This window comes from Nicotiana attenuata, chromosome 3 (genome assembly GCF_001879085.1).
Source record: "Nicotiana attenuata strain UT chromosome 3, NIATTr2, whole genome shotgun sequence".
NCBI lineage: Eukaryota > Viridiplantae > Streptophyta > Magnoliopsida > Solanales > Solanaceae > Nicotiana > Nicotiana attenuata.
This window is the reverse complement of record NC_031991.1, coordinates 34,938,692-34,964,337: the sequence shown is the minus strand read 5'-3', so window position 1 is coordinate 34,964,337 and position 25,646 is coordinate 34,938,692. Positions and strand designations below refer to the sequence as shown.

General features: G+C 36.1%; 2 protein-coding genes across 4 annotated transcripts; one reads left to right on the top strand and one right to left on the bottom strand.

The window, feature by feature from the left end:
* On the top strand, nucleotides 325-4,366 carry LOC109223523 (probable protein phosphatase 2C 51). Its single transcript, XM_019387880.1, has 3 exons — nucleotides 325-1,139; nucleotides 2,499-2,604; nucleotides 3,655-4,366. Exons 1-3 carry the CDS (start codon nucleotides 345-347, stop codon nucleotides 4,017-4,019), a joined length of 1,266 nt encoding a protein of 421 aa, XP_019243425.1. The 5' UTR covers nucleotides 325-344; the 3' UTR covers nucleotides 4,020-4,366.
* Nucleotides 15,085-22,834, bottom strand: LOC109223522 (spermine synthase). Of its 3 annotated transcripts, XM_019387877.1 has the most exons (12): nucleotides 22,523-22,834; nucleotides 21,950-22,059; nucleotides 20,985-21,239; nucleotides 20,845-20,889; nucleotides 19,896-19,972; nucleotides 19,664-19,786; nucleotides 17,609-17,713; nucleotides 17,451-17,523; nucleotides 17,042-17,113; nucleotides 16,465-16,657; nucleotides 16,218-16,347; nucleotides 15,085-15,639 (listed from the first exon to the last, which is right to left on the bottom strand). In XM_019387877.1, the coding sequence occupies exons 3-12, from the start codon at nucleotides 21,190-21,192 to the stop codon at nucleotides 15,547-15,549; spliced, it is 1,119 nt and encodes a 372-aa protein (XP_019243422.1). In that variant the 5' UTR covers nucleotides 21,193-21,239; nucleotides 21,950-22,059; nucleotides 22,523-22,834; the 3' UTR covers nucleotides 15,085-15,546. The 3 variants fall into 3 exon arrangements, with proteins under 3 accessions (XP_019243422.1, XP_019243424.1, XP_019243421.1); XM_019387879.1 differs by lacking the exon at nucleotides 21,950-22,059 and having other exon boundaries at nucleotides 22,523-22,773; XM_019387876.1 differs by lacking the exon at nucleotides 22,523-22,834 and having other exon boundaries at nucleotides 21,950-22,159.

Genomic DNA, 25,646 nt, shown 5'->3' with positions numbered 1-25,646 from the left:
GGTGATTTAAGTCCTTCTATCAACAGATTTTTCATTTTTAAGCTAATATTATAGACTTTAGTAAAAGAATTTAAACCATCTCACCTATATCAAACAATTTTCCAAAAACAATCATCTTTTCGCCACCTATTCCTTCTTCCTTCATCCGAACCGCCCACGTGTAGCCGTAGCCTCGTCCGACTCATCATTGTGTTCTGGTCCTTTAAACTAAACCGGCCACTTTTCAACTTCACGTGGCAACAATCGATCATCATATTCATCATCCGACGGTTAATATTTTTCGTGGTCCCAAATAGCTGTTTTATATTCAACTCTCCTTCCTTTGTATTTGTACCTAATTGATTATGCAAATATCTTACCATAATCTTCGTAATGCAGTTATCAGTCTTCACATAATGATTGATGATAATCTTAAAGAATCGTCGCCGGCAACCGAAAGAGGTTGTCGGCTAACGGCGTTAATGGAGTCCGGTGGAATAGCAAAAGTAGATCTTAACGAGAAACATCAAAATTTCGCTCGTCAAAAGAGATTGAATGTACGTCGATTGAAAAAATTGTCGGAAAATTTCCATACCTATGCCGCTGATTACAGGTATTATAAGAGGAAAAAACCTGAAAATAATAGCGTAACTGATGGTGTAATTACTGTTGATCAAGTTCAACTGGGGACTACTTCCAGCGAAGTGAAAACAGTAAGAGAGAGCTTTCAACGTGTCACGTGCGAGTCACATGGGTTGATATCGTTGATCGGTCGAAGACGAGAAATGGAAGATGCAGTGACTGTGAAGCCCGGGTTGTTGACTAAAGGTAGAAAGAAGTATGATTTTTTCGGAGTTTACGATGGGCATGGAGGGTCACGTGCAGCGCACGCCTGCCGTGAATGGCTGCACCGTTTGGTGATAGAGGAAGTTGTAGAAGAAGAAGATGATGAGAGTATTAATTGGGAGAAAGTAATGAGTGAGAGTTTTTTTAAAATGGACGAAGAGGTGGAGAAGAAAGGGGCGGAAATGGCGACGATGGGATCAACGGCTGTGGTAGCTATGGTGTCAGAGGAAGAAGTGATTGTTGCCAATTGTGGGGATTCAAGAGCTGTGCTTTCACGTGGTGGAGTTACAGTGCCTTTGTCTATTGACCATAAGGTATCTAATAAAACTTTGGAGTCTCAACTATTTTACACTTGTTATCTGCTAACTTCCAGTAACAGACATTGGAATAACTCTATCCTTAGAATTACCTCAATTTAGGAAGAAAATAGCCTAATATTTTCTAACTTCGTTGAATCTTAGTCTATTTTGTGCGCACCTCAACTAATTTCATGGATACTTACCACCTCCCACCAGTAACATATATCAATTTATCTCTGTTTATCGAAGCTTGGATCGAGGGAAAAAAAATCATATAATGTTTGTCTCCGTTATATTTTTAACCTGAAACCTCACGGTTCTCGCCACTTTGTTAATCACTAGCTAGGCCACATCCGTGGGCACTTAAACCTAGTCTTTTTTTTGGGTGTTTGGTTCTTTCGTCATCAGTGTGTTACTTTTGACAAATATTCGTATCCGCTGTACTATTTTTTTTTCTCCCTTTTGTGATCTTTCTTTCCAATGGAAAATAAAGGGAGTAATATTAACAAATGGAATTGGAATTTAGTCACCGCACTACGGAAAGATGGTAACATGAGGAATATTGAATAGAAAACAATAGACTACAGAAGAAAAGGAGGAACATGTAGCGTGGTTCACACTGTTCAATAGAATTTCACTGACAATACAATTTTCTCTCTTCTATAATATTTTTTTAAGAGATTTTGGTGTTTTGTGCTATTTAAATACAATTTTCTCTCTTCTAATATTTTTAAGAAGATTTGGTTCCGAATCTAGCCGAAAGTATCAGTCCAATTAATGAAATACCGTAGCCGATTTTTTGTTTGGGCACGTGAACTCAAGGTCTCTCCGTGAAATTGAATATCATATGTTAATATTTTCTGAAATTGGTTAATATTAACTCTTGGCATTCATGCTCCAAGAAGACTTAATGTGCAATTGGTTGAAGGATAGTTATTTAACAAGAGGAATAAGGATCAGTAGTTTTTCCTCCTTTTCTTTAGTAGTTTAGCCACGTACTAAAAATCCTAGATCTGCACGACAATTTGACAAATGTATATTCATTGCTGCAACTCTAGAACATACACGCCAGTTGATAAATACAAAATTACTAGATCCTCATTTATTATTATTGTCATTTGAGACACGCTAATCACGATTTGCTTTGCATTTTCACACTCTTAAGTATTATTACTATGATCTTAACTGGCCAAAGGTCTACAACATTATTAGAGATTCTTCATAAACGAACAATGAGTCACGATAGGGTTCAATTAAGTTGATACCCAACTTCTGGACATTATTTAGATTTTGTAATTTGCTAGCCAAGTAGATTTAATTCTGGAATGGATTCTTTTTTATGGTTGGTTTTGTTGACTGACTTCGTGTACGCAGCCTAACAGACCTGATGAGCTGGATAGAATTGAAAATTCAGGTGGGAAAGTAATAAATTGGAATGGGCATCGAGTCTTAGGAGTTCTTGCTACTTCAAGATCCATAGGTACGTGGAATGCTCAGCTTATTGCCGTGTCAGCTTTAATAAATTTTTGTAGCATATTCAAGTTGCTCAAATGACCGGGCCACCCCAAAAAAAGATCAATCTATCTTTACTAGTCAAATGCACGAGGTCATTGCTCTTCCTTTATTCTGATTTCTATCAAAGCATTTGGATTCATGATCATCTGGAGCACCTGATTAATGGGTTCGTCCAAACCTAATATCTTTGACCTAGAATATTGTTGGGCTAAAACAGCCCAAAGATACTTTTAACATGGTGTAGATATCGTCCTCTTTGGGCCATGCACGTACGATTTTTCCAAAAAAGTCTCACATCACTAAGAGTATCTAACTTTTTATAAGTAGCTTATTTTTACTTTTTACTTTTTATGTGGGGTTTTGTTCACACACTCTCAACAATCTCACATTTAAACTAAGTTACACATGGAATATCACCATTCATGGATTAATTTGGAGATTATGATCGCTGAAGCCTAGAGGAGAGGCTGCATATACGTCTTTGAAGTTACAGGTAATGGTAGTAAACCGGCCCATTAACGGGCAAAGGCATTAAGTCGGGCCCTACGTCATAACTCTGCCGCCTCCATACTTGTTCCTCCAAACCATTGGCTTTGATACTAGTTGTCGGGCTAAAACGGCCCAAAGATACTTTTAACATTGTGTAATATTGTACGATTCGAGCCAAGCGCGTAAGGTTTTCCCCAAAGACCTCACGCTATTAAAAGTATCCAACTTCGTATATATAACTTATTTTTTTGCTTTGTTTTCCCTGCGGGATTCACAACCCAACAAGTACATGAAATATAAATATATGTACAAAAAAGTTTCCTAAAATTTCAGCAAAATTAGATCTGAACTTACAATTTTAAAGTACAATAAGTTCAGCGGTCAGATCTTAAAGGTCGAATTCATCAAGTTTACATCTTGGATCCACCTTTTATGTGGTGGAGCCCGTTCAACATTATTGTGCGGTAGATCTTCAATCCATTTCAGCTGCTGCAATAAGTTTGAGTCGATGTGTCTATTGATGCAGGTGATACCTACCTTAAACCATATGTGATACCAGACCCTGAAGTCAAGGTGAGCAAAAGGACTGATGCAGATGAGTTCTTAATACTTGCAAGTGACGGACTATGGGATGTCATTCCAAACGATGTTGCATGTGACGTTACAAGAAGATGTTTGAATGGTCAAATGAGGAGGTACTCCCAACAAAGCAAATCCCATAACATAGATGCAAAAGATGAGCAGTCAAGTGAAGTCAAGCAAGAAAGTTTTGCCGCACAGGCAGCTTCCTTCCTTGCAGAATTAGCAATTGCTCGCGGTAGTACAGATAACATCAGTGTAATTGTTATTGAATTGAACAGATCTGCATGTTCGACCAGTAAATACGGATGAGCTCAATCTCCGCGCAAAAGAGATGGAAACAACGTTTATGGCTCTTCATTTGAAGATGTCCACCATCTTGCAGTATGACGGTATAACACTTTTGTATAATTCTTGTGATTGTCTACTGTGCGCTACTGTAGTCTTACTTGGCTGCTCTTTGTAAGGTTTTATGGTTGTATAGACTAGTATTGCAGTGGTCATTAGTATCTGAATGATTTTAGACAAAGACCGTCTTAACAAGTTGAAGACCGTCTTAACAAGTTGAAGACCGTCTTAACAAGTTGGCAGAATGCAACAATACTGGAAGTGGACAGGCTTTTTGTCCCAATTTATATGATATTTTTTGCTTTTTGAAATTTAAACTTTTTCATTGGATATAAAAGTTTTAAATTTTTCGATATAAAATTTACTGACATATTTGGAACTACATAAAAAGTGCTACTGCATCAGATTTACTTTAATTAGTATTTACTCTCTCTTTGTTTTGTTCATTGGCATATATGCAACTTTGAAAGGAAAAAAAAAGTTAATTCTTTCTCGATATTTGAATATATAGTGGATCATAAAAAAAAGTTAAAGAATTAATTAAAGTGGAGTCGAGAAGATACAAGTAGTGGAGTAATAATTAATAATTTAAAATATATAAAAAATTATTGTTGAAGAGTAATTCGTTTGAGCGAGGAGAGAATTGAGTAATTCGTTTGACTCCCTAAATTTGGACACTTTTAAGTAAGCGAGGGAGCAGTTTGATAACTTGATATGAATGTTTGTTTTATCTCTCTATAGAGAAAAGCTCAAAATTTAATTATTTTTACGACGGCAATACAGTGTCATTTTTACTATTTTGGTCAACAATGAAACTGCCGGGCTACACTCATGAAATGACATTGTACTATTTTGGTCAACAATGAAACTGCCGGGCTACACTCATGAAATGACATTGGGAGGTGAACAATGAAATTATGAAAAATTGATACTGTATAGCCGCTCTCAAAATAATAGTCGAAAAATATTTATTTTTTGTATATATACCTTTGATATGTTATATATAAAGATTTACAATTTTATACACTTTGCTACCAAATGTAAATAATTTTTGACGAGGCTTAAAAGTGATAATACTCCAAATTATTTGGCCCGACTGACGAAGACACATCGTGTTTTCTCAGTACGACGACGATTTTTCAGTCCATCTTTGATCGTTATTATGCTATTATGATTAGTAGTAATAAAATAATTTGGAAATGAGAATGAAATGGCTAATAAATAACAGTTTATATAAAGATACATGTCATGTAATTATAAACTTAATTTAAGTCAATTATCTTGTAGAAAGATAAAGATGTTTTTCACTGCAATGGTAAAAATGAAAATGAAGCGAGAGGGCTGTTGCAAGATAATCGAGGTTCAGGGGATTTGATGGTTATTTCTCAGGGTAAAAAAATGATTGACTTTGTAACTAAACGTCAGTCAGCTCTAAAATCTCATGAAGATTTGGCTTGGTGGTTGACTAAATATCAATGAATATTTGATTTTGACTCCAATTATTATTGTATTTAACCGAGGATATTGTAGGACGCGCCGGCTCTAACTTTATCATACGTACTGTTTGTGCCTTAGGCCCCATAATTTGGGGGGGGGGGGGCTTATTTTTTAGAAATAATACATTTATAGATATTTAAAAAGAATATTTAGTATTTTTACTATAAAAATAGAGTTTTCCTATAATAGTTGCCCCAAAGAAAAATAATTTTTCAAAATTATAATTGATAAAATTGTACCTAAGATCAACATGTCTCAAGAAAGATTAAATGAGTTGGGTATATTATCAATTGAAAAGGAATTATTAGAGGAAATCAACTATTAAAAAATTATTAATAACTTTGCATCTCAAAAGCTAGAAAAATAAATTTCAAATAAAAATATATATCATAACTTTAAATTTTAGCCTTACATTAAACTTTGATTTTAGGTCACACATGTGCTTGAGCAGCCTCTGACTATAAAAATGTAAGTTATTTTCCTACGTGTATGTGGCCCAATAGGTTAAGGCCCATAACTAATATTTAATTAATTATCAAATCTCATCCGTCCGATTGGTTACTTGATGGACGTACCAGATTAAGTGAGAACCTCTATAAATTGGTCATCTCCCCACCCATTAGGGTTACCGTATTTTTCCTCTCTTCCATCACTAAAGTCGGCGGCAACGAAAGCTAGGCAAGGGGCGAGAAACCGATTTACCGATTAACACTTCCGCTTCAAGATAATGGATTCCGCTTCAGGTATGTTTTCTATGACGATTACATGTGAGATTATCATGTTCAAGATCCTGGTAGAATTATAGTTTATGCTTACATGTGGTATCAGGAGTCTGGGATTTGAATTAATAATCTTCGTGAAAGAATGTATTATTAAGCAGACATATGACTATGCCGCCTTACGAACTGCTATAGTTATGAAAAGAACTTTAAAATTTTGGATACCGTAGTTACGAACTGCATTAGAGTTCACTTTATTTACTTTATGCAGTTATTGTTTCAACCCATTAGTAATAGCTACTATTTAGTTCTTATTTTGAATGAATAAAATAAGTAGTGGCTATATTTTGGTGCTTAAACTGTCCAGATATGTCTAATTAAGGCTTATGACGATAACTGATTAAGCAATTGAGGGTCATGGTTTCTATTCTTAAACAAATAGATTAAGTAAAAGGATTTGGATGTTGAAGCAATGGAGACGCCGATCTGTAAAATGTAATGTTGAAGGCGCAGTGTGTTATCTCTTTTAGGGTTGTCTTTTATTTAAATATTATATTTAAAAAAAAATTATGATAGCTAAAGTGTGCCAAAATCTTCAGACATATCCTAATGTAATAAATTGGTCTAAGCCCATGCAAATTTGCTCATTTATTTTGCTGACCGTAATTTGATATGAGGTTTGGCTCATTATTGCTTAGTAAAAGTTAATATTATTTATTGAGCTATGATAGTTTCCTTTTATTTTGGACCGTTTAAGGTATTCAGGTCATTAAGTGATTAAGTTATTGATAAATCCATTAATGTTAGTTTTATGTATGTGATTAATGTGTATATAGTTTGTTAGTCACCAAAGTGACCAAACTACATTGTTTAAAGTATTCACATGCATAAAATCTTTGATCTCTATTTTGTGTGTGCACTTATGTTATATAGTTTGTTAGTCACCAAAGTGGCCAAACTAGTTTGTTTATGAAAATATGCATACATAAAATTGTAGTTTATCCATGAAATTAATGAAATGCCTATAATAAAAATTAGTGGATAAATTAATTTTCACTATTGCTAGAACTTAAGGTTTTACCCAAAGGTGAATCAATTATTCTATGAATAGTGAATATGATGAGGTAAATTAATATTCTTAGTCAGATATATATTGTCTATCCAAAGATGGCATATATATTTGGTTAAAAATATTTAATTACCTATTAAAGACTAAATGGCATTTAAATTATGATAGTGTGTCGTAGTATTTACCCAAAGGAGAATTGCGATATGCTTTAACTGTTTTGTTGAATCCATATTGATTTGTGAGCATGTATTATCTATTTTGCAGCTATTCCTTTTCATTCGCTTGCTTCGTCTGTTACTGTGTTCAACGGATTGAACTTCTCTGAATGGCGTGAACAAGTCCAGTTCCACTTAGGTGTAATGAATCTTGACTTGGCTCTGCTGAATGATAAGCCCGCTGCCATTACTGATTCGAGCAGTGCGGATGAGAAGTCTTTCCATAAAGCATGGGAACGCTCTAATAGGTTAAGCCTTATGTTTATGCGAATGAATAGTGCCAACAACATTAAGAGTACTATTCCACAAACAGAAAGTGCCAGGGAATACCTGAAGTTTGTGGAAGAACATTTTCGTTCTGCAGATAAGTCTCTCGTTGGTACACTAATGGCTGAACTCACGACCATGAAGTTTGATGGGTCGCGTAGTATGCAAAACCATATCATCGAGATGACTAACATTGCAGCAAGACTTCAAACCTTGGGGATGAAAGTGGATGACTCCTTCTTGGTTCAATTTATTCTGAACTCTTTACCTCCTGAGTATTAAGGATAAGTGGAATGTTAGTGAATTGTCCAGTATGCTTACTCAGGAGGAGTCAAGACTTAAGAAACAAGGGAGTCATTCAATTAACCTCATGGGTCAAGGAGCTGGTAAAGGACTTAAAATGAAGGCCAACAAGTTCAAGAAGAAGAAAGCACATGCTAAAGCTCAACAGGATGTAACAAGGAACATAAGGCAGATACGTGTCGTTTCTGTAACAAGGAAGGACACTATCAGAAAGATTGCCTGAAACGTAAAGCTTGGTTAGAAAAGAAAGGTACAATTAGTGATTTTGTATGTTTCGAATCAAATTTAGTAGAAGTTCCTAATAATACTTGGTGGCTTGATTCTGGTGCAACTACTCATGTATCTACTACGTTGCAGGGATTCCTTACGATCCAAACTACAAATCCAAATAAGGATTTCTTGTTCATGGGAAATCGTATGAAGGCTCCAATTGAAGGCATAGGGACTTATCGTTTGATCATGGAGACTGGACGTCGCCTTGATCTATTACAGACTCTTTATGTACCTTCAGTTTCTAGGAATTTGATTTCTCTTTCAAGACTTGATGTTTCTGGATTTGATTTAAAGTTTGGAAATGGATGTTTCAATTTATATAAGAATGCTATTTTTTATGGTTCTGGTTTTCTTAGTGATGGTTTATAAAAATTGAAACTCGATATTGGTTTTTCTGAGTCCCTTCTTACTGTTCAACATAATGTTGAAATTAAACGTAGTTCACTAGATGAAAGTTCTGCTTACTTGTGACATAGACGCTTGGGTCATATATCCAAAGAAAGGTTAGAAAGATTAGTAAAGAATAAGATTCTTCCGAATCTAAATTTTACTGATCTTACTATATGTTTGGATTACATTAAGGGAAAGCAAACCAAGCATAGTAAGAAAGGTGCCACAAGAAGCACCCAGCTTCTTGAAATTGTACACACCGATATTTGTGGACCTTTTGATGTTCCATCATTTGGTGGAGAGAAATATTTTATCACTTTTATCGATGATTTTTCACGTTATGGATACATCTATTTGCTGAAAGAAAAATCTCAAGCAGCAGATGCTCTCAAGGTGTTTGTTAATGAGGTTGAAAGACAATTAGATAAAAAGGTGAAAATCATTAGGTCAGATAGAGATGGTGAATATTATGGAAAATATAATGAATCAGGACAATGTCCAGGTCCATTTGCAAAGTTCCTCGAGGAACGTGGCATATGTGCACAATATACTATGCCAGGAACACCTCAACAAAATGGTGTTGCAGAAAGGCATAATCGAACCCTTATGGACATGGTTAGGAGCATGATAAGTAATTCCTCATTACCCAAATCATTGTGGATGTATGCTCTTAAAACCGCTGTATATTTATTAAACAGGGTTCCTAGTAAGGCAGTTCCAAAGACCCCTTTTGAACTGTGGACAGGAAGGAAACCTAGTTTGAGGCACCTGCATGTTTGGGGTTGCCCAACGGAAGCTAGAGTTTATAATCCACAAGAAAAGAAATTAGATTCTCGAACATTAAGTGGTTACTTTATTGGTTACCCAGAGAAATCTAAAGGGTATGTGTTTTACTGTCCAAACCATAGTTCGAGAATTGTTGAAACCGGTAATGCAAGATTCATTGAAAATGGTGAAGTTAGTGGGAGTGTTGAAAAGCAAAGTGTGAAAATTAAAGAGGTGAAGGTCAATATTCTATTACCCAGAAATGTGCCTACTTCCACACAAATACCAAATATTGTTCCAGTTGTTGAAGAACACTTTGACAACACCGAGCAACATTTGGATGAAACACTTCATGAAGAAACTAACTCACAAATATCTGACACAAATGAACCACAAGAAATGCCATTAAGAAAATCTCAAAGAGTTAGAAAATCGGCTATTTCGGATGATTACGTGGTTTATTTGCAAGAGTCAGATTTTGACATTGGTCTTAATAAGGATCCGGTTTCATTTTCACAAGCCATAGAAAGTAATGAGTCTGACAAATGGATTGATGACATGAAGGAAGAGTTAAAATCCATGGAATACAATAAAGTCTGGGATCTTGTTGAATTGCCAGAAAGTTCTAAAAGAATCGGGTGTAGGTGGGTCTTTAAGACCAAACGCGATTCAAATGGCAATATTGAGAGATACAAAGCCAGACTTGTTGCCAAGGGTTATACTCAGAAAGGAGGCATTGATTATAAAGAGACCTTTTCACCGGTCTCAAAGAAAGACTCGTTAAGAATTATTATGGCTTTGGTGGCTCATTATGATTTAGAGTTACACCAAATGGATGTGAAAACTGCCTTTCTTAATGGAGATCTCGAGGAGGAAGTGTATATGGACCAACCAGAGGGTTTCGAAACTAAAGGAAAAGGTCAAATGGTGTGTAAACTGAAGAAGTCAATATATGGACTTAAACAAGCCTCACGACAATGGTATATAAAGTTTAATGATACCATAACATCTTTTTGGATTTGTGGAAAATACCGTTGATCGGTGTATATACCAAAAGATCAGTGGGAGCAAGTTTATATTTTTAGTCCTATATGTTGATGATATTCTACTTGCTGCTAATGATTTAGGCATATTGCGTGAGACTAAAGATTTTCTCTCTAAGAATTTTGAAATGAAAGATATGGGTGAGGCATCTTATGTGATAGGAATAGAAATATTCCGTGATAGATCACAAGGATTATTGGGATTGTCTCAGAAAGGCTATATCGAAAGAATTCTAGAGAGATTCAATATGAACAATTGTTCAGCAGGAATTGTTCCAATTCAAAAGGGGGACAAATTTAGTCTCATGCAATGCCCTAAGAATGATGTAGAGCGAAAAGAAATGGAATCAATTCCTTACTCTTCTATTGTTGGTAGTCTGATGTATGCTCAGACTTGCACAAGACCGGATATTAGTTTTGCGGTCGGAATGTTAGGAAGATATCAGAGTAACCCAGGAATTGATCATTGGAAAGCTGCAAAGAAAGTTTTGAGGTACCTGAAAGGAACGAAGGATTACATGCTCATGTATAGGAGATCCAAGCATTTGGAAGTTGTTGGATACTCGGATTCAGATTTCGCTGGATGTATTGATACTAGAAAATTCACGTTTGGTTATTTGTTCCAATTAGCTGAAGGAGCAATATGGTGGAAGAGTGCCAAACAGTCTGTTATTGCTACATCCACGATAGAAGCAGAATTTGTGGCATGTTTTGAGGCCACAATTCATGCATTATGGCTGCGAAACTTTATTTCAGGACTTGGGGTTATCGACATCATTACCAAGCCGCTGAAAATTTACTGTGATAATTCTGCAGCAGTATTATTCTCCAAGAACGATAAGTACTCCAAAAGTGCCAAGCATATGGAATTAAAGTACTTTACCGTCAAGGAGGAAGTCCAGAAACAAAGAGTGTCACTTGAGCATATTAGAACAGATCTCATGATTGCAGATCCGTTAACGAAAGGTTTACATCCAAAGACATTTAAAGAACATGTACATAGAATGGGCCTTGGTTGTATTTATGACTGATGTATTTATGATGTTTTGACACTCTGAGCTCATTTATATGTTTCTGATATACATTAATGATTTCCTGTTTCTCATAATGGTGTACACATTATTGTTTTGAGATATTACAGGATAAGTCTCAATGAGACATTATTGTGGACCATAATATTTTATAGCTTATGGACCTGGTACAATGAGTTGCTAATGTTGTAGTATATGGAAGGGAGTATGTAGACAAATTATATATAACCGCCATAACTCACATTTAGTAGTTTATCGTATTATGGTATTTATGATGGACATTATAGAAGAGATTTGTTTATGCGCAACTAATGTTCCTATATTAAATATTAATATTATGTGATTATTGGGCCAAGTGGGAGAATGTAAGTTATTTTCCTACGTGTATGTGGCCCAATAGGTTAAGGCCCATAATTAATATTTAATTAATTATCAAATCTCATCCGTCCGATTGGTTACTTGATGGACGTACCAGATTAAGTGAGAACCTCTATAAATTGGTCCTCTCCCCACCCATTAGGGTTACCGTATTTTTCCTCTCTTCCATCACTAAAGTCGGCGGTAACGAAAGCTAGGGCAAGGGGCGAGAAACCGATTTACCGATTAACGCTTCCGCTTCAAGATAATGGATTCCGCTTCAGGTATGTTTTCTATGACGATTACATGTAAAATATCATGTTCAAGATCCTGGTAGAATTATAGTTTATGCTTACAAAAAAGTCATAAACTTCAAATTTCGAGTCCGCCTCTGTTCACCAAGAGCCCTAGGCATTGACTCGCGGAATTATATTATGTAAAATGCAAAATGAAAAACAAATCTGCACGCTCTCAGTTTCTGCATAGCTACAAAGTTGACATCAAAGAAACCGGCTGAAGACAGTTCAAATATTCTTCAAACCCGACAAAATGATCAAACAAGACTGAATTTCTTTTTTATAAATACATACCTCTTAGTATTAAGAGCCTGTTTGGATTAGCTGATTTGAAGTAGCTGATAAGCATTAGGTGCTGAAAAGCACTTTTAAGTGCTGAAACTGATTTAATAAATAAGCAGTTACGTGTTTGGATACAAGTGCTGAAATTGATAATAAGCTGCTGCAGTATTTGATAAAAAAGTGTTGATAAGCTCCTTTTCTGTTAAAATGACTTAAATAACCTTAGAACTGTTTACACTTATAAGGGCATAATTCAAAATTTTAGATTCCAGATCGCTTCAAATACAAAATATTCTATTTGTCATTTTATTTTAAATACAATTGTGCTTAGATAAGATAATTTTTATGATGAATATAATTTATTTTATGATAAGCATATAATCATAAGTTATAATAATTAATAAATTGACAAAAGTTTCTCAATAAAAAATAAACCTAAATAGGACAAAATATTTGAAGAGCAATCATAAGTTATAATAATTAATAAATTGACAAAAGTTTCTCGGTAAAAAATAAACCTAAATAGGATAAAATATTTGAAGAGAAACAAACACTGTCTTCATCACCACAACACTTAGAAAGTAATACACCAGTAATTTGATATGTCTTCATTTATTACATACAGTTCAAAGATTAACACTAAATCACATAGAAACAAATATGCAAAGGAATAGAGAATTTGCTTATCTTAAATAGTCAATGAGAATTGCAAACTTGAAGAGGCGGGGGAGGGGGGGGGGGGGTTAGGTTGAAAAAATACTTGAGGCAGTGAGTATCGATGTAGGAGTTGTCTAAAAAGGAATATTTTAAGGATAAAATAGTAAAAATCTTGGTCAAACTTAAAGTGCTTATAAGCTAAAAATTCATAAGATGGGGGTGACCAACTTATGGCTTTTGGCTTATTTTTGACTTATAAGCAGATAAGCCGAAAAGTGCTCATAAGCTAGTTTGACTAGCTTATAAGCTTAGCCAAACACCCTCTAAGTCTTGCATTGTATCCGAACTCCAGAATGAATTTCAATGTTAAAAAACAAACAGAAAGTAGGGGCGTACAGATGAAATCGACAAACTGCACCAATCCGAAAATTCGAGTCAAACCGAGAAAAAAAACTCGACTATGGTTTGATTTGATATGGTTTTGTGTTGGGGAAAAAAAACGAGCATAATTGCTTTGGTTTGGTTTTAACTAAAAAAAAGTCAAACCGAAACCAAACCAACCAAACATTATAAGTATACAAGTTTTAAATATATTTAATACATAAAAATATTTATTGTAGTATAGTTTATAATTATTTCTTAAGCTTTTGATAGTTTTATCTTTTAACGTATTATTTCAAGCTTGGACTATAATTTTTGGATGCTCCAATAAATTTTATAGTCCATAAATGTTACTTAGTAACTCAAATAAATCTTAAACCAAAATCAAATCAATACTAATGTTAATAAAAGCCGTAGTGCGCTAGCGCTAGCGAGTTAGTGCAACAACTTAGTGTCTTGTTTTCTTCACTACTTTTTTTTTTTTACATAAGGTCCGCAGGAAAGACATTCAATTCAATTGGATATCTATTTTTTTGTTTTTTTATGGTTTAGATAAAATGCATCTTATTTTTCTTTTAGTATTTTGTCATGTAAATAATAGTACTTATTAGTCGTACTTATTTAGCAACTTAGTAATTTTAAATTATTTTTGTTTCCGTTATGGCATATTAATAATATTTATTTTATGCGATTTTATTATCTTATTGTTAAATATTTTAGTATAATGTCATGACTCATCTCATATTTATGCATATTATTTTATCGAAAACACGTTATATAGTTATGTCTTACTAGGACTAAAGAAATATTTGGATATGAAAAAAACCCGAAAACCCGAAAAACCCGAGAAAATCGAGATTAAAAAATCCGACTTTTATTGGTTTGGTTTGGTCTTTAAATTTAATAACCCGACATAATTGGTTTGATTTGGTAATTAGAAAATCCGAATCAATGTGACCTATGTACACCCCTAACAGAAAATATATCTAATCATCCACTATATAGAAAGTACTAGCATATAACCATAATATCCATCGGTTTAAGGCAACTAGGAGTTCCGCCTTTCTTTTTGGTATATCCTATGCTACAAAGAATTTATTTCAGGTGACACTTTGTGACTTTGCTACTCATTAAATTATCTCAATCTATATGAGAACTTCTAGATTCCTGCGTCTACCTTCATTTCGCAATTGCATTAAGACAATACTGAAAAAGAAAGATTAATGCATTCAAATTCATTCACGGTTATAGTTTTGATTTGTTTTATCTATAACTAATGAGACTGCTTAATACCATGGAATGTGACTTTTCAAATTAAAGTGCCAAAAGAGCAAGCAAATCGAAGCAACCAAAGAACATCAAGACATACTGAGACGGCTCAAAACAGTCAAACATTGACTATACACAGAGATTAATCAAAAATAATAATTGTGGCGTGTAAGTTGCTTGAAATAACCGATAAACGAATCCTTTACCGCATTAGATGATTCACAAGTCACAACTAACTTATTCCATTTTAACAGTTTCCAAAGCAACATATAGCATACCTAAGTTCTTAACTAATTGATCCAGGCAACACACAAGCGTAAGGGTTCAGAGAGGCCTAGCCGTAAAAGCACACTAAACAACATGCCTGCAGTCAGACCCAATTACGTACCTTGACTAGATAGCCAAGAGTGATATACGGCATTAAATGCAAAAACGCATTTATTCATATCTCAATATCAACTAAGAGACGTTGAGTACCTAGTCAAACAAGTCAACAATAGATATAGAAGTAGTAAAACTTGCATATTACATGCTCATGTCGTCTTCAATACCAATACCAGCTACACAGATAAATCGCCGCATCTACATCTCCCATCAGTCTACCGCTGATACCCTTGTGCAACTCCAGCAGCAAGGAAACGAAATGGGTAATAACTTCACAGAAAATGCAAAATAAGTTAAAGCTTAACTCCTTCAGTAGGTGGGACATCACGGAGACAGCTCACCTCCCTCCTTACAAAGGACGGCAAGGCAAAGGCAGCTTCATGCATCTGTCAATGGAATGATATATTGTGTCAGAGGATAAAGGCAGTTTTTCTGGTTACTTTTCTTTTTTTTTTTTAGGGGGGGGGGGGGGGGGGGGTTAAGTATGGAGAGAGGATGAAAATGAATTCAGCCTGGGACTTCAGATATTTGGAGACTAATTTCCAACAAAGCATCAAATGCACAATGACATTATTCAGCAGCATGTTCAAATTTCTAAATTTAACTTTAATGTAAGTGCAAACTCAAATGGAATTAACCAATATACTATGCTCAGAGCAAATTTTTCTATCTTAAGCTTTGTCCTATATCTGAATGGTAACAGCATAAGCCCTCTAACATTACCATAGACTGATTCCCGCGACAATCTACAAAAAGAGATATTAAGAAGTACAGCAAGATCCAATCAGAAAATACACTAGTATCTTTATCCCGAATCATTGTACAAGATACAAAGCCATTTATTCTCAGTGCTTAGCGTACAACAAGTCAATCCAGCTTTAGACAATTTGAAAGAAAAGTTTTTGATGATTTCATGAGTAGCATAGCATAATCTGAAATTGCTTAATAGGAGAGAAGAAGTTACCTCAGAATTGTAAAACCTAAGCTCCCTCTGGTGCTGAAGAGCTCCCTCTAGTTTCTCAATAGGATTAACAGGGTGCTTAAAATCAACAGGCGGTCCCTCAGTCGAACACAGAAGAAACCCAATAACACCACTGCATAATATATACAGCAGAAATCCTCAATAACCATTAAGTGAAAGCAGGCTTAAAATTAGCTAAGAAAAGGTAAAATTAGCTTGCAAGTTTCTTGCTGTTAAATTCATGAATTACCTAGGATATGTAGGAACACTGGCCCATGCATAATGAACAGTACTAAATGTTTCACGGCAAATTGAGATCATATCCTGAATAAGATGTGTATGAAGCCACATGCTCTCTGCCATGTTGCAAAGTACACCGCCAGGTCTTAATGCCCTTGCTAACGTTGCAAAGAATGGTTTTTCCACAAGCTCTTGAGCCGGACCTGTAATGGAAGACATTGAGATCAATTAAACTAGAGCGCATTGGTTTGAATATTTCCTAATCCAAACAAGAGTAGATACTATAGAGTTGATTCATACACTGGTCAAAGACATCCAAGAGAAACAAGAAAAATCAAACAAAAGAACCACTGAACTGTCCAACAAAAGACAGTGATATCTATCCTAACATGCATAGAATTTTTCCATCCTTGCAAATCAGTGCACCATAGGCTCTATCTTCAATTTTCTAAACGAAAATTAACATGTACCTAAGCAACAAGCACTGCCCCATTTTGGTCAGGGGATAAAAGACTACAACATAGAGCTGCTAACATTGATCTTAAAAACGAAGGTACAGAAAAATTAAGAAGATGAAACTGACATACCAACAGGATCTGATGAATCAACTATGATAGCATCATACTTCCCTTCAGGGGTATTCCGTAGAAACTCAACAGCTGTCAAAATCATTCAGAAAAGAATCGCCGTCATATACAGCTGGACTAGATATAAAACTGACAAAACGGGGAATTAAAATTTCTGGAATGAAAATAAAAAAGGCAGATATTTCTATCTCTTGTTTGTTCTGCGAGGCATTCCCATTCGTATGGAGGCAAAACATTATGTGCCAGAGGAACCAAAATGTTACTCTGGCCTTGTGCTATCTTTACCCCAGGCTTCTCAGACGCCCAAGTATTCTCCCAAAAAACAAATGGTAAGAGTAGGAAAATATATTGGAAGTGATGCCTTCCCAAGATTCATACTACTAAGATCAAGTACATGAAGCGTCCATACCATCACCAACATGAAGATTGACACGAGGATCCTCAAAGCCAACAGCCAAGTCGGGGAAAAACTTTTTACTGACCTGCGACACAAGAAAATACAATGTATGGTTTTAGACAGCACTCAACAAAAACACTAACTTCATGTATGTTGCATCTGTTACTCACATCTATAACCATTTTATCAATCTCACAAATATCAATCAGCTCTACAGAGCTATGTCGAGAAATTTCCCTCAGAACTCCACCATCACCACCCCCAACAACCAGAACCTGCAATTATAGTCCAAATTGATTGGATAGAGAACAATGAATGGTAAACCTTAGAAGGGAAAGAAACGGAAGGCAATAGTAAAATAATATCAAAGATCTTTCAAGAGACATACGGTAAAATAAAGATATATAATATACGCATACTGAACGAGAAAATGATATTTTATAAATAGACTCCTCGTATCTTCATGTTTAGCTTTACATACAACAGTCAAAGAATAAAACAAAATTATTAAGATTATCAAAAGAGTTGAAGAAAAATAAAGAAGCTGCTGTCTATTAACTATTTTTCTCTCCCTTGTTACAAATGAGAAGCCCACAGCTGCTGCAAAGGACCAGCAACATTTTCAGACAATGCGTTCTGGTCAGTTCATTAAAAAAATCCACTACCAGCTACGTTAGAATTTTATCTAGAAACAGCCAGACGAAGATAACAAGCAGGTAGTGTAGTGTCCCCATCCTCGCGATTATTTTCAAAATATACAGATAAAACAGGAAAGAATCCACCAAAATGTGCACATATCAAATTCTCACCCACTTCAGACAGGTTTTTCTGAAAGAATAGTCCAAACACTTAGATGACTGACCCTGCTCCGTATATGTGCTTCAATTTTAAAAAATTCTTTCAGTCAAATCAAATCTAAGACAATCTATTAATTCCAACTTCAAAATGACAAGCATGTGTTATCATCTTAGTAGAGTAATACTGCTTAATGAGGTGCATCATGTTTTCAGATCCTATCCAGATGCACTTTCACTAAATGATTATTCAGATTCCTTCATGCCATTAGACCTATCAGGGGCCTTAATCTAACATCAGGTGACTCACATTTGTCGGTACACCCCCAATAAATTCATGAATAGAACATTGACAAAAGAGATTTGCGAGCATGACCTGCTTACTCTCCCTGTATAAGTAGCAATATAATCAGATACCTGTCTTCCTACCAGCGCAAACATTAATTGTCCTTCTATGTGGAAAATGAATGTTACTATAGCAGACAAAGCACGATAAATGGGTTCAAAACAAAGAAACTCTTTTAAGTTAGTACTTCTATCTAGTGTTATTGGGCTTCATACAAATAGAAGAGGAAGAAGGCTGAGTAGGGAACACAAGGGTGTGGCCTAGTGGTCAATAAAGTAGGTCGAGAACCATGAGGTCTTAGGTTCAAATCCTATAGGAGGCAAAAACACTAAGCAATTTCTTCCATCTGTCCAAGCTTTGGTGAACAAAATCACCCGATACTGTGCTGGTGGAAGGCATCAGGTATCCTAAGGAATTAGTCGAAGTGCGTGCAAGCTGACTCAACACTATGGTTATAAGAAGAAAAGAAAAAAGGCTGACTAGGAATTCCCCCTGAAGGGAGTAGTATATAGAATTTCTCAGATTCCTTAAAGAATTAAACAGCTGCATGAAGTTATATTTCTTCAACCAGAAAACTCAATATGATCTAGAAAGCAACAAGACTTGGAAAGCTAACACCAGGTGAATCATCAAATTACAAAGAGAATGATTTATCAGTCCACACATGCAAACCTTGGAAGGTCGGCGAAATGGGAATAGTGAAACATCCATGATGATAAGAGAAGTATCCGTTTGGTTCTATTACATAGTTTGTCCATTTTTTACTGACAAATTGTGACTGTACCAGAAAGTATGAGTATATTAATCCAGGTCTTCAGCTTGACACACTCCCAGACGCGAAAACACATTCACTCATGATACAACAACAACAGCTATACGTCAGTCCCAAACAAGTTGGGTCAGCTCTATGAATCCTTACTTTTTCATTTAAGCTCAACTCATACTAATCCAGTTCTTCAAGCAAATAAGATGCGCTTCCCTTTCAGTATTTTTTTTTTTCAGAATAGAAAGCAAATTCGTAAAACTCTTTTTGATCATTGAGTGTGCACGAACGGAAGAATCTGAACAGTCATATATACACTTACATTCTTAGGAGATTTGATTGAACAGAGAGGAAGATGGGCTATCATCTCCTGATAGGCGCATTCATCTTTCTCGGTCAACTGAACAATGCCATCAAGCACTAGAACTTTCCCATATGATGCAGACTGCAAGAATGGATACAGAATTAAGGCAGATGCATAAAATAGCTTGAAAGAAATTATATAACTAAAACTTGAAGGACAAAACTAGAATCTAGAGTTGAAGATGCTGAACCTCAAAAACCAAGACCTCCTGGAATTCTGACTTTCCCTTGAATAAAGTCTTCTCTACTTTCAGAGAATGTGCTTCTCCTGTGTAAAGACGCCGTCATACAACAATTATGATCAGTAAATATTCATGAAAATGGGTGTACGAGAAAGGACATTATCAAGAAGTTTAATTTCCAATACGAGCCATATAATACTTGGAAAAAGTAGTAAACCATTACACATTAACTTGGGTTCAACCATGACAAAACTCCGAGGCCATGAGATTTCAGGAATTTGTTACCTAAGGATCATATGCTATCATACTTCTACTTGAAGCATCATTTATACTACGTTAACAAACTGAATGGAATTACTTGACTCAGCGAAACAAGCACACAAGCCCAGCCAGTGACACTTAGATTTGACAATTTCGGCTGCAGTAGGACACGATACCACCTCCTAAATATGCACATAGTATAACCAACTAATGCAGCTGTATCTGACAGCAGCTCTTCTGCTTACAGGACGAAGCAAGAAGCCCTCTCACTGTCCGAATCAAACAAAAGGATCATATTTTTGGACACACAACTGACTATGCTAAATCAATAACATCATCTAAAGCATCAACAAGTTTAATGAATGATCGCATGTTTTCATCCAACTTTCTGGAAACTACTTCAACTTTTTCGTTTAACACTTCTAACAGAATATGCAAGTTAAAAATAACTTCTAGTTACTGAGCACCATCCTGGACAAATTGTCCTAAAATAAGATAAGCGGCAAATTAGGGGAAGGGGTGAGGACAAGAAAAAGAAACATTATTATATTAACCAATTAAATAATAAAAAGAGGAGGCCAGCGAATTCTATTATGTGTACCAAGCACTACAAGCAAAGAAAAAAAATGTTCTTTCCTTAAGGAAGATCAGCAATTATTAACAGCAAGAAAGAAATAACAACGAAGCAAAAGATAACCTGGCCACATTGGATTATTGAAATACAACACCCTCTCCTTTTCATCTGTAACAAACAGCAGGAGAAGAACAACTATGTCAAATAATTGTAAAAAAAATCGATTAAACGAAGGAGATGAACAAAATAATTTTGATAATGACCAGAGGATGGCCGCGGAGGTTGAGAAAACCATCCGGAAACGACAGTGGAGTGGCAATTGGCTTCAAGCTCAGGGTCATACACCCTAGCCTTTAAGCAACAATTGGGAACAACAACAGCGTTATTTGATCCATTGGCATGAGCATTTTCACTCTCCTTCCCATCCATAGTCTTCAGGTTGTCCAAACCTCTTCCTGCGTCGTGCTCCATAAATAATTATCTTATTAGGATCCAGTCTACAACTACCAGAGAGTATCCTGCATCAGAAAAATATGATAACAGTCAATGATCACGGAAAAAAATGAACGAAAGAAAATGAATTAAAGGACAGAACAAGAATTCAGGAATAAAGATGATATCACAATTTGCAGAAACAGATTGAACTTTTCTTTTACTGGATATAGACATTCTAAATTTAGGTATAACAGTGGTTATCCAGGATTTCAACTTTATGGGCTCGGGATGCCACTGAACTCACCAACCATTTGAGTCACTGGGTTCAAAATTTACCATTTTGTACATAAATAAGTAGACATCTTAACAGAGACAGGATACACAATTTAAGTTTTATGGGTTCAAATTGTTAGAGTCTTAGCATTCAACCCTTTATATATGTAAAATTATGGGTTATATCTACTATATTTGTTGCAACTTTAGTGGATTTTTACACATAAAGACTTGGGAAGTACTAGGTTCAGATGAACCCGGTACTGCAAGGCTACATCCCCTATGCTTTCTTAACACATATACAACGTTTGAGCCAAACTAGTGAGTTCAGCCGAACTCCTAACTTCAATTGTGCATCCACCCCATAGTTATAAAGCATTACAGTACAAGTGAAAAGAAATTGTACCAAATGAAAGCATACAGAGGATTCATACAACTAAGCCCAACAGTTTGGCATTGAGGCCTAACTGATAGATTAATTAACAAAAGAAATAGCCGAAAAGATGAGAAGAGTGCTCACCTTAGGCAAGGACGGAACTCAATAGAAAGATTGAAATAACAGAAGAGCAGCTCAAACTATTTCTAAGTTAGCAATCTCTGAAAAATACTCAGTATCGAAAGCGCTGGTCGCTGCAAAAAAAAATGAGGAAAACCGAAAAGCAAAAAGTGGAATGAATAGTTTAAGTGAAAAACCAAATGGAACCCAAATCAAAGTACTTAAAATACTTTCCAACTGGGAATAAGAATTTAAAGTAAAAAACTGTCGACCAACCACGTAACCTAATGCGAAAACGTGTAAGAGACTCCATCTTTAAAGAAACATAATAAATGCAGCGTTGGCTTTACGCGAAACAAAAAATTTAGCCTAAATTTTCAAAAGGAAACACTGCATTTTATTCCTTTCAAAAACCAATTAGTTAGGGTAGAACGAAATTACCAAAAACAGCAGCTGGAATAGAGACTTCTAGATTTTCTGAAACCTAACACACACACACACACACAATATATATATATATATATATATATATATATATATATATATATAGCAGAGAGACTGATGGTATAAATACAGAAGAAATAACGAAGAAGGTACCTGAAACGGATGTCTTTTAAGTGTCAGTTGATCGCAAAAAACCAATGCAATCGCCTTGTTTAATGCGAGTCAACAATTCGATGAGCGGGAAAAAGTAATGCGAGACACAGAAAAAATAATAAACTAAAAATTTTTCTGGGTTTGAGTCTTCTCTCTCCCCTCGTTTTATACAGGAAAAAAGGTTTTGCGTTGGGCGAATCAATGGCGTTAACGCTACCAAATTAGGTTTTTATAGCCACGTTTATGATTATGTATTTTCATATACTATCGTACTATGAAACTCACCAGTTTTGTGAGAGAGTGAAAATTGAAATTTCTCGAATTTTACCCAATAAGTTGAATAAATTGCGGAGGGGTCCGTGGACGGTGCACGATTTCCATGATTACGAAATCTCTTTCCAATCTCTATTTTTGTTATAAAAATATTCACAAACCATCATTTTGCACGAGAATGTAGCAATAATATTCAATTATTGCAAACGTGTCAAAAGAATTGTAATAATTAAAATGAGTAGATACGAAAATCTGAGGAATTAAAGAACTTTCCACCACATACTTCGACAAAATAATTAACAACTTACTTAATGATTGTGTACGTGATTGGTTAGAAATGGAGTAATGATCTTTCAATATTTTTTGCACTTCAAACAACAAGTACTTACTATCTACTAATTATACCGATAACTTTATTCACTAATATTTCGACATAAGAAAAATAATAATCTCTTGGTCTCTTAGTTCTCAAATTACTTGCTTGGTGCTTCTTTCAACTACACATTATACCTAGACGATTTGGTATACGGTCAAAATCGGGCTTATCCGATTTTACTATTTGATCGAGACAAGGGAGTTGCATCGGGGGTAGCCTCGTAATGAATCAGACCCGAGCTCGAAGACGAGGCATCGAGTCTAAAGATCGAAGTGTCCGCTGAGACCGAGGCCATCAGCAATCGGGATTAAGTATGATCGACTTTGAGCGAAGTGCAATAACGGAAAGGCGAGATATCGTAACCGGTCGAAGATCACGGCGAAAATCTCGGAACAAATCAAATCAAGGGCGGTTATTTGTACCAATCATGAGATTTACTTCCGTAATTAAAATTGTACTATAATTAGGATTTCTCTAGTATATAAAAGGGATCCCCATCATCTGTAAACACCTTACATTCACGAATATCAAGGCAATATAACATTTCTTTCTTCTGCTCGTCAACTTACTGTTCTTACTTCACTACTCTCGAGGGTTCATCAGCTCGAGGGCGTTGTCCAAGCATTGGTTTGTTTTACATTCTTGTCAATTCTCATCATTTATCTCAAAGTTAATCAATTGGTATTAAGTGAAATCACGTATCCTTAAAACCACATTACAAGTTTAATTGTTACTCGATTTTTAGGGTAAACGTTTTGGCGCCCACCGTGGGGTTACGGATAATAGTGATTGCTTAATATTTTAACCTTCATAACGCACACTGCTTTTACGCTTGTTCTTGTGAGTATTTTTGATTTCAGGAATCAACATGTCGAACTCTCGAGCAATACCCATTCACACTGATACTGGCCTTGGTCTTCATGGCGAAAACGAGCACATAGTCGCCCCGGGAAATGGAGTGCATCCAATCAATCCCGACGCACCACAGGCCGTAGATCCGGTTGATGTCAATTCTTGTGTCGCCATTCGTGAGATTTAGGCGCCGACCCTAAAAATAGCATCCGCAGAGACGCCCGGGCAGCCGATCAAAACGCACAAAATGGTGAAGAAGGCGGAATTAGCCTTCGAATGATATTTGACATGCTACAAACTCAGCAGGCCGTGATAGCGCAACTTCAAAATATGAATCGAGCCCCAAGCAGAATCGAACTCGATACGTCACGGGAAGTTGCTCATAGGGTCGAACCCGTACAGGAGAAATTGAACTACAACGGATCGGGAACTGATCCCGCCATCATGAAGATACTCGAGGAGCTCACTAAACGGATTGAATCGGGAGATAATCGAACTCGGCCTTCAGGATCAGATCGTGCCTACAGCTCGAGTGCTCAACGGTTTCAACATGGCGAGTGAAACCACCAAAGGGGAAATCATGTTGCCAGTAAACGTGGCCGGAACTATCCAGGAAACGAAGTTCCACATGATCGAAGGAGATATGAGGTACAATGCGCTGCTCGGAAGACCTTGGATCCATAATATGAGGGCGGTACCTTCAACGCTTCATCAAGTCTTGAAATTCCCAACACCGGAAGGAGTCACAACAGTGTATGGCGAGCAACCAGTAGCCAAAGAGATGTTTGAAATTGATGAAGTAATACCGGTATCGGCACTAACATCAACAAAAAGGGACCAGAATCAAAGGAAAAATAGGATGTCAAATAGCAACCACAGTCGCCGGCCTCGACCAGATCGGAAGAGCAGGAAATTATCGAGGATGATGATTGTATGATACCTCGAACCTTCGTAATCCCCGATGATTCCGATGCCACAAAGTCGACGGTCGAAGAGCTGGAGCAAGTCATACTGATCGAGCATCTGCCCGATCGAAAGGTATACCTGGGCACGGGTTTAACTCCCGAGCTCGGGGAAAAACTCATTAAATTCCTTATTAAAAATATGGATTGTTTTGCTTGGTCCCACCTTGACATGACAGGGATCCCATCGGAGATCACCACTCATCGATTGAGAGTTTAGACCCGAAGTTCATACCGGTACAACAAAAGAGAAGGCCACAGTCCAAGGTAAAGCATGCATTCATCAAGGACGAGGTAACCAAACTTCTCAAAATAGGATCCACCCGGGAAGTAGAATATCCCGAGTGGTTAGCAAACGTAGTTGTAGTCCCCAAGAAGGGGAATAAACTTAGAATGTGTGTAGATTACAAAGACTTAAACAAAGCATGCCATAAGGACTTTTTTCCACTATCGAATATCGATCACATGATCGATGCCACGGCCGGCCACGAGATCTCAGCTTTCTCGATGCCTACTCCGCGTACAACCAAATATAAATGAACCTAGAAGATCAGGAAAAGACCTCATTTATCACTAAGTACGGTACTTATTGTTATAATGTAATGCCGTTTGGGCTAAAAAATGCTGGTGCTACTTATCAACGCCTAGTGAACCGAATGTT

What these genes read in the sequence shown, in the direction of transcription:
- LOC109223522 (XM_019387877.1), bottom strand. Translation starts at nt 21,192, where the DNA reads ATGGAGCACGACGCAGGAAGAGGTTTGGACAACCTGAAGACTATGGAT. An exon ending in CAATAATCCAATGTGGCCAG is followed by an intron (nt 19,973 to 20,844) that starts GTTATCTTTTGC and finishes GTCTTTACACAG; the next exon opens with GAGAAGCACATTCTCTGAAA. An exon ending in TGATTCATCAGATCCTGTTG is followed by an intron (nt 16,658 to 17,041) that starts GTATGTCAGTTT and finishes CTTCCATTACAG; the next exon opens with GTCCGGCTCAAGAGCTTGTG.
- LOC109223523 (XM_019387880.1), top strand. Translation starts at nt 345, where the DNA reads ATGCAAATATCTTACCATAATCTTCGTAATGCAGTTATCAGTCTTCAC. An exon ending in CTTTGTCTATTGACCATAAG is followed by an intron (nt 1,140 to 2,498) that starts GTATCTAATAAA and finishes TCGTGTACGCAG; the next exon opens with CCTAACAGACCTGATGAGCT. An exon ending in TGCTACTTCAAGATCCATAG is followed by an intron (nt 2,605 to 3,654) that starts GTACGTGGAATG and finishes CTATTGATGCAG; the next exon opens with GTGATACCTACCTTAAACCA.